The following is a 9,914-nucleotide window of genomic DNA, read 5'->3' on the forward strand; positions in this document are numbered from 1 at the left end:
GCCGATTTGTACCAAATTTTTCCAGCGTAGCCCATAGCCTCCATGAGCTTACAAGAAAAAATAAAGCTATTGAATGGAAGAAGGAGCAAGAAGTGGCTTTCCAAACATTGAAGGAGCGTTTGTGCACTGCCCCAATGTTAGCATATCCTATTCCAGGAGCAACATTTATTCTAGATACAGATGCGAGTGGATATGCTATAGGAGGCGTTTTATCACAACTGGTCGATGGACAGGAGAAGGTAGTTGCATATTACAGCCGTTCGATTGGAAAACCAGAGAGGAACTACTGTGTTACGCGGAGAGAGCTGTTGGCATTGGTAGAGTGCATTAAACATTTTCACAAATACCTCTACGGCCAGCGATTTCGTGTCAGGACAGATCACGCAGCGTTGAAATGGCTTCTGCAGTTCCGTAATCCGGAAGGACAATTGGCACGGTGGATCGAGCGACTACAAAGCTATGACTTTTCCATTGAGCATCGAAAAGGTAGTACCCATGGAAATGCCGATGCAATGTTACGAAGGCCATGTAGTTTGGAATGCAAGCACTGTTCAAAGGCCGAGGCTAAATAAGACATTATAGATGTCCGGCTAATGACTATAACGTGTACGGATGAATGGGACAAGGAACAACTAAGAAAGTGTCAGCTAGAAGATACAGATCTGTCACATGTTATGCAAGGGCTCGAACGAAACGAAAGACCAAGCAGAGAGGAGATGTCAGCAGAGAGTCCCATTGCGAAGTCATATTGGGCACAGTGGAACAGTTTAGAATTGATATCCCGTTGCTTGCATCGATTATGGGAGAGTGAGGATGGTCAATGCAAGAAGAAACTGATAGTTGTTCCCAGAAAGAGGGTTCCTGACGTGCTCAGCGAGCTGCACAATGGTCCAAGTGGAGTTCATCTTGGAATCACGAAGACACTCGAGAAAATTAAGCAGATATTCTATTGGGTTGGTTGCCGTCAGTCGGTCACCGAGTGGATTGCCAATTGCAAGGTATGCAACAGAGCGAAAGGGCCCAAAACCCGAAGTCATGGCCAGATGAAGCAGTATATTTCAGGTGCACCATTTGAAAGGATCGCCATGGATGTCGCAGGTCCATTTCCTACTAGCAACCGCGGAAACAAATACGTACTGGTGGTTATCGATTATTTCAGTAAATGGCCAGAGGTATACCCAATCCCAAACCAAGAAGCAGAAACAGTAACAGGAGTGGTTAAAAACGAATGGGTTGCAAGGTATGGTGTACCAATGGAGTTACATTCTGACCAAGGCAGGAATTTTGAATCAGCTGTGTTCCAAGAGATGTGCAAGAAGTTGGGCATTCGAAAAACACGGACAACTGCATTGCATCCTCAGTCCGATGGTATGGTGGAACGTTTCAATAGAACATTGGAGGAGCATTTAAGGAAAGTAGTAGACAAGTACCATAAGGACTGGGATACACACATATCATTATTCTTGATGGCCTACCGATCGGCAGTACATGACACAACGGGCCAAACTCCCGCAAAGGTAATTTTTGGCAATGACCTTCGACTGCCAGCTGATTTGAAGTATAGGATAGATGCCGATGCGGAGAGGAATGTCAAGAAATCCACTGGTGTCTTGGAAGAAGAGCTGAGAGAGATACACGATCTGGTAAGGCAACGAGCAAAGATTATGAGTGACAAGATGAAACCGAGGTACGATAAAGCAATTAATTCAGAAGGGTTTCAGGAAGGAGATTTGGTGCTGCTATACAACCCACAACGAAAAAAAGGTTTGTCCCCGAAATTGCAGTGTAACTGGGAAGGTCCATACAAAGTTGTAAAACGGATCAACGATGTAGTGTACCGCATACAAACCACTACCAAACCACGAACTAAAATGAAAGTGGTTCATTTGGAGAGATTAGCAGCAATTAGATCGAGAGATTTGTCTGATCGGGACGATCAGACTTAGGTGGAGGTCAGTATCACTAAGCTATACCATCACTAAGGCGATGCTAAGGCCATGCTAAGCGATATTTACGTCAATAATCAAATCATGTATACACGTATATAAGGCAGCCGAGAGATGTCACACACAGATGCATTTACTAATACGCCTATGTGTGCGCGAGAGACTGTAAACTACAAACATTCACATCAATAATTCAAAAATGATGTCCACACATATGTAGGTACACGCAGCTGAGAAGCAAGGCACAACCATATGCAGACATCTTATTTGAGATGCTCCTAAATGTAGGCAATTATAATTGTGGAAGTGTCGCTCACACATACAAACATGGAGTATGAGAGAAGCTATAAAATCGTGCAATTTTAGTTATAGCTGAGAAGTTTGAGAGCTCATGGACAATGCTAGTAGATTCTAGAAGATGCGAACGAGGAAACCAGAGAGTATAAAAGGCCGCAGATGTAGAGGCGCTGGAATTCAGTTTAATTTGAGTTGTCAAGCAGTTACGACTAAGACGATATATAGCGAGCAATAGCAGTATTATTTTGAAAGTCAGTTTCATTTGAGCTATCAATCAGTTTGGTTATTGAGCAAGCTATTCGTTGCACAGTTTGAGTGTTATTGTGAAGTACTTTAATAAGGGCCATTTTGCATTATTACAAATTGGAGTTATTTGTTCAACAGTTTAGTGATTCGAACTTAGCAGAGGATTGCAAATAAGAGGATTTGCAAGTAAATTCGTTACAATATCATAAGCAACGGAATAGCTCTTGGTATATTTGATGCAGCCATCCAGAAATTGCGCAAGGGGTTTTTAAGAAGGCTTAAATAGATTTTGGAATATGACGAAAGATGAATTCAACTCGACATCACCGCCAGGAAATTGCTTTGCTGAATGGAAGCAGGCAAGTCCTGCGGATTTGTGTTATCCCGCCGTATTCTTATTATGCTCCTCTGTTGATGTTGCTGTGGCACCAATTCATTACTCATTTCAGTGAATACCACATGAAATGCAATACTGTGCATTGTTTATATTTTATTTCTTAATTTCAAACAAATTCGCAACAATAATTATACTTTTAAATTTTTTAAACAAAATAAAAAATGCGTAACAAAATTTCAATTGACAAAACAGCTGACTTCGATAATTCGAAATTCCTATTCTTCAATTATTGTTCTCCCTAGGAGAAAAGAATTGGAGGAATTTTTCCGCGGGAATAAACACATTCGCGAGAACTAAATTCCGAGGGAATATTTAGAATTGGGCCGAATATAAAACAAATTAGTGTCATGCTTTGATTTAGCTTTCAATTCAAGGATGGCAGACTATTTGCATTTGCTACAAACTTTTTAAGTTCAAATATAGACAAAAAACTATCACGAAAAGTGTTTGATAACCGATCGAAATATCTAGCCACCATAACAAGATTTTCTGATTGGCCGCTTGTATCACCAACAATCAACGAAAATTGGTTTGCTTCAAGATCCAACACTTGTCTAAACTATCTGCTAGGTGGACAGTGTTGTACATATTGTGACGAATATTAGCATCACTAAGCTGTTAGTAAATAATCACACAACAACAAAAACATGAAGCAAACACTCTTATGTACATGTACACATTAAAGCTAGCAACACTTATGTAGAAGGCGACTCACACACAGATGTGGTCATCAGCCGAAGTAGTCACTCACACATACACACGCATATGGTTATAAACTACAAATATGCATGTACTCATATAATCAAGCAGGATATACAAAAGTTCTAGAAGGCGAAACGTCTAGATCTTTGGAGAAATATGCGAACGAAGCAACGGAGAGTATAAAAGCAGCGCATGCTGAACAATCAGTAATGATTCTTCGCTGGATTTCAGTGCTGATGTTGCTATTGTCAAGATTGATTCTTCGCTGGATTTCAGTGCTGATGTTGCTAGTGTTGATGCTGGTTCCCAAATAAACGAAGTCTTTTACTATTTCGAAATTATGGCTGCCAAGAGTAGCGTGGTTGCCAAGGCGCGTATACGCTGACTCTTTGCTCGATGACAGCAGGTACTTCGTTTTGTCCTCATTCACCATCAAACCCATCTTTACCGCTTCTTTTTCCAGTTTGGAGTAAGAAGAACTAACAGCGCGGGTGTTTAGGCCGATGATATCAATGTCATCAGCATATGCCAGTAATTGCACGCTTTCATAGTATATTGTTCCAGTGCGGTTAAGTTCTGCAGCTAGTATAATTTTCTCCAGCATCAAATTAAAGAAATCGCTCGATAGGAGGTCACCCTGTCTGAAACCTCGTTTAGTTTCGAACGGCTCGGAGAGGTCCTTCCCAATTCTAACTGAGCTGATGGTGTTGCTCAACGTCATTTTGCACAGCCGTATAAGTTTTGCGGGGAAACCAAATTCAGACATATCGGCATATAGGCAGCTCCTTTTCGTGCTGTCGAAGGCGGCTTTAAATTCGACGAAGAGGTGATGTGTGTCGATTGTCTTTTCACGGGTTTTTTCCAAGATTTGGCGCATTGTGAAAATCTGGTCGATGGTAGATTTACCAGGTCTGAAGCCGCACTGATAAGGTCCAATCAGCCGGTTCACGGTGGGCTTCAATCTTTCGCACAATACACTTGAAAGGACCTTATATGCGATATTAGGAAGGCTGATTCCACGATAGTTGGTGCATTTTGCAGTATCCCCCTTCTTGTGGACTGGGCAAAAACACTTAGATTCCAACCGTCGGGCATGGTTTCGTCCGCCCATATTTTGCTAAGAAGCTGCTGCATGCGCCTTACCAACTCCTCGCCGCCGAACTTGAATAGCTCCGCAGGCAATCCATCAGCGCCCACGGCCTTGTTGTTTTTCAATCTGGTTATTGCTATTCTAACTTCGTCATAATCGGGCGGGGGGACATATATTCCATCATCATCGATTGCGGGATCGGGTTCTTCATCTCTGCGCGGTGAATTGCTGCCTCTATTTTGGAGAACAGAGAAGTATTCCCTCCATAATCTAAGCACTTTCTGGACATCAGTTACAAGGTCGCCGTTTTCGTTCCTACAGGAGTATTAAAACCTTCCGTCTGTCGCCGTATTTTTTGGTAAAATTTTCGGGCGTTATTCCTGGTGGCTAGCAGCTCAAGCTCCTCGCACTCACGCCTTTCTGCTTCTGCTTTTTTCTTCCTAAAAAGGCGTCTCGCTTCCCTTTTCAACTCACGATAGCGTTCACACACTCCTCTTGTCGCGCTCGCTTTTAACGTAGCTCTGTAGGCAGCGTCTTTTCTTTCGGTTGCAACGCGGCATTCTTCATCATACCGTTTTTTCGTGGCCGCCGGTAACCAAGTTTTTCCTCGGCGGTAGTACGAAGTACTTTGGAGATATGCTCCCACTGCTCCTGTATTCCTTCAGGATGAGTTGTGCTCTCAGAGAGCAGGTGTGAGAGTCGGGTTGCGAAATCATTGGCAGACTGTTGTGATTGAAACTTTCCTTGTTTTTTTTTCCTTGGTTTTAGCCGCATTGAGGCGGTTGCGTATTTTGTCTGCAACGAGATAATGGTCCGAGTCGATGTTAGGTCCTCGGATCGTGCGCACATCTAAAACACTGGATGCATGCCGTCCGTTTATCACAACGTGATCGATCTGATTGCGAGTATTTCGATCACGAGATAGCCATGTAGCTTGATGCATCTTTTTATGCATGAACCTCGTGCTGGATATGACCATGTTTCGAGCACCGGCAAAGTCAATCAGCCTCAGTCCGTTAGGAGAAGTTTCATTGTGTAGGCTGAACTTTCCGACTATAGGGCCAAAAACACCCGTTTTGCCCACCCTGGCGTTAAAGTCGCCAAGCACGACTTTTATATCATGACGGGGGCAGCGCTCGTATGTGCGTTCTAATTGTTCATAAAAAGTGTCTTTCACCTCATCGTCTTTCTCCTCTGTCGGCGCATGGGCGCAGATGAATGATATATTAAAAAATGTTGCTTTTATTCGGATAGCGGCGAGACGCTGGTCCACAGGCGTGAACGCCAGCACTTGGCGACAAAGTCTCTCTCCCACCACGAACCCGACGCTGAAACTACGCTTATTCGTATGGCCACTCCAATAGATGTCACAATTTTTGATCTTCTTTCTTCCTTGCTTCGTCCAACGCATTTCTTGGATGGCGGTGATGTCAGATTTTGCTTTGACAAGGACATCAACCAGCCGGGCATCTGCACCAATCCCATTCAGAGAGCGGACGTTCCACGAGCATGCCCTCAATTCATTGTCCTTCAAACGTTTGCCATGGTCGTCATCAATAGAGAATGTATTTATCCGAGGCTTGTTGTTATATTTCATTGGAGTATGGTTTTACGTGGCGGGTCCCAAGCCCAGCGCACAACCCGCTCAGCGGGGGTGAAAATATTACTTGCACGTTTATATAGCGAGCCGCTTGCTCCAACACAGACGCCCCCTTGCAGCCGCACCTAGAGGTGTACATACGCTGCCGATGAGATCTCCCCCGGCTAGCCCTTAAACCGATTATGTCAGAGTGGCCTAGCCAGGTTGTCGCCTTCTCACATTAGCTCACCGCTAAACGGATGTTTAACGGCTACCCAGAGGATACTTGGCCGCAAACGACCGGCAGTAGTGAGCTGCTTGAACCGCATGCAAAAGAATCGCTCTGGCCATTCCTAGATGAATGGCGGTCAGAAGCTTTCCCCACTTTCGTGGACTTCTACACACGGCTCCCTCCCTCCTTTACAGTGAAAAACAGACAAAATTACAAAAATTTTGGCTACAGCCTAAAAAGGACCAACATTGAAAAAAAAGGGAGCAGCGGACCAAATGGGGTTGGAAATGACCATTTTTGATCCAAATTGACCAAAGTGGCAACCGTGAAGGTGAATATGAACAGTCCATCATTATGAGTTCCTACTGGTTAACTGTGTTGGAAACCATGGAATCAATAGATCAGACTGGTCCAATTTCGACCTTCAGAAGCCAATATCTATGTTTTGGGGGCTAGTTAGAAAAACGGGGAAATTATCTTTCCCTATCTCTTTAAAAATAGGTTTGTTCTAATACCCATCCCAGTCTTTTTCCACTGTTATAAGTTACTGCGGTCTAGAATATGGGTGAAACAGGTTTAGCCATTAAATATGCGGTATATGCATATACAGTAGCTACATATGAGTATGCAACATAAATGTACGTATGTATAATAATGACATGTTTTTCTTTCAGCATATGCTACCATTGCCTGGTTTTTTCTTAATTTCCAAGAGCATCGTAGAGCATTTCAGTATTGCCATTTCAAGTGAATCAATGCCACTGCCTATAATTTCATTGATTGGATTAAACATTCATATACCTCAAATGATATTTTATTTGTTTTGTAATGTATTAACACAATATCTTTGTATAAGTTCGGTGTATGTATTGACAACTGAGTGTGCTTCGTTAACTGTGACGCTTGTTGTTACATTAAGAAAATTTGTATCATTACTTTTTTCAATTTTATATTTTCAAAATGCTTTTACAATTTACCATTGGATTGGTACGAGTCTAGTATTTTTTGGAACAATAGTATTTACAGAGGTAATTCCACGAATCGTACAGCAAGTGCAAACTCGCAAAGTTAAAAAAAAATAAGTTCAACACACCAATCATGCTCACTTATGCATATGTATGTATACATATATATGTACAAATTACGATTTCAGTACAAAATACTATTGTGTAAACAGAAGACGTGTATGACTAGCCGACTAGCTACTGGCTAGAATCTCCGCTCAGAGGATGTCATATGAAGGACATACACATCTGCATATCTTTGCAATAATAAATAGCATAAATTGTAAATATTGTTTATACTATTGAATCGATTCTTTTAAAAATCAATTTCTCACGGCAATACCAAATGTACTTTTATGGCTGAATATATGGTCTTTAAAGTAACCGATTCAATTAACTATGTACATATGTATATAAGTAGCAAATCTTCCTTTTTAAAATGCATTGTATTGTTACGTTTAATGTGCAGTAATATGAAATGTTAATAAATATTAAAATCATGTTATTTAAGGATTTAACTCTGTGAGGCCTAGAAACAGAACGACACAATTTTTTCATCAAGAGAGTTTTACTCTCAAACGCCCTATTCAGCTTTCCTGCAACGGTAATTATTCGAAATGGAGCGAAACTGTGAAAAACAGATTCGTAAGCCACGGAAAAAATGCAGGCTAAAATAGTCTCACGATCTTCAAATCCACAATGCTGGCTAAATTCTAATAAGTCCCAGAGAGAATATTTTTCGAGGTAAGTTGGTATTGTTTTTAAACCACGTTTATGTAAACCACAACAGTTAATCTACACGTTCACATATACCCCATTCCCACAAAAGAGCTGTCAGAACAGTAGGTGAGTTAATCTTATTTTACTTTATGTTTTGATGTTTGTCATGTCACATAATTAATTAACGATGTTAGGAGTCATGATTCAATTACTAGAGGTTTGTTCTCCAATGATGACAGATCTTTGACACTTCCAAATTGAAAAATCTGGACGGGTTGCTTTTACGAAGTAAGGAAAACGGGGAATAATTCAATCCCCTTCAGTGAAAATTGTAGTAGAAAAGTATTCTTGGTAGTATATTAGTAGTGATAATAAATTTATAAATGCCAAAAGTTTTTGGGGAAATAACTCATTTTCTACTAAATATTTCGTGAATTGATAAAGTTATGTTGGTTTGGTCATTGTTTCAGAAAATGTTTGAAGAATGCCGTACGTTAGAATTTTATTCAAAAATGCACTATCTCAAAATTTGTTTCAAAAACTCTCTATATGAGTATAAGTTCAATGCATTTTGCCATAAGAGGGAGTTAATGAAAAACATTCTGAGATAAAGCGTTTTTCAATCTAACTCTAATATAGGGCGGTTTTGTGACAAATCCTGAATTGGGAAATTTTTGAAAAATATTTTGAGATAGCACGATTTTGAATAGGCAGCCGACATGGGGTGATATGCTACTCAGGAGCCGCAATGAACTGACAAAAACAAATATAAATGAAAATGGCTTATTGTCTTAGAACTTTATATTCCTACCTTGACTTTGACAGAAGAGTTAAGCTTTTGTGAGATCCTGCTACACAGGGAGTATTTACCTTTTTATTCTGAAATTTCGGAAAGCTCTTCCGTTAAGTATTCATGAAAGCGTTCCGGACAAACCGTTAATTTAGAATATTCGGAATACGTTCATTTGATACTACCTCACGAGATCCGAATATATCAAATAAGTATATACAAAATATTCCAAACCGATTCTCCAAATTCTTAAATGGAGACGAATGTTCCGAACATACGGAATTAATAGAACAGAAGGTCGACTTTTAATACGCGCCCAAAAATATCGAGAGAAGTGTCAAAAGACGCGTATTGACATCGATAACAATAATTCGAAGACGGAAATAAAAATTTTAACTCGTTCAAAAGATATTGACGAAAAATCGAAAGATGACCCCGGGTTTCGTTGGCGGCCTTCAGCCGAGCTTATAAAAAATTACCCTGGCCGGTCCACCAATGAGTTTAGATCAAAATTAAATGCGTGCAAAATCCCTTTGTACACAAAATCTTTTTCTGTGGACAAAGACATTACAACAATCGCATGAAAATTGCCAACTTCAACTGCAAATATCCGCGGACAGTGATAACATTTTTCTTTTCCGCCTTAGGATTATTGTTGCCGAGGTCACCTCCCTCGATATTTTTGGACGCGTATTATCAGTATACTCCTGTTCTAGACTTTTACCTGAATAAGTTAACATGCCAAATAAATACATTTCGTTATGGCATCTCCATTACTTACTAATGCCTTTTTTGCGTGAATCGATTTACTAGTCGAAGTTTTGACGTTGAACGATGAATTTTGATTTGGTTTAGGTTTCGTATATTCATAGGTTTACGAAAGTGCACGATATTTTGGTGTCCTCACTTTT

General features: G+C 40.6%; 1 protein-coding gene across 2 annotated transcripts in view; it reads left to right on the forward strand.

The window, feature by feature from the left end:
- Positions 1–7,998, forward strand: part of Efr (ER GDP-fucose transporter) — a 45,697-nt gene extending 37,699 nt beyond the window's left edge. For both annotated transcript variants that reach the window (XM_067770784.1, XM_067770783.1), the window contains one exon: positions 7,164–7,998. In XM_067770784.1, coding sequence (XP_067626885.1) covers positions 7,164–7,571 — 408 coding nt within the window. In that variant the 3' untranslated portion in view covers positions 7,572–7,998. The remainder of the gene's footprint in view (positions 1–7,163) is intronic.
- Positions 7,999–9,914: the final 1,916 nt, after the last annotated feature.

This window comes from Eurosta solidaginis, chromosome 3 (genome assembly GCF_040869045.1).
Source record: "Eurosta solidaginis isolate ZX-2024a chromosome 3, ASM4086904v1, whole genome shotgun sequence".
Classification (NCBI taxonomy): domain Eukaryota; kingdom Metazoa; phylum Arthropoda; class Insecta; order Diptera; family Tephritidae; genus Eurosta; species Eurosta solidaginis.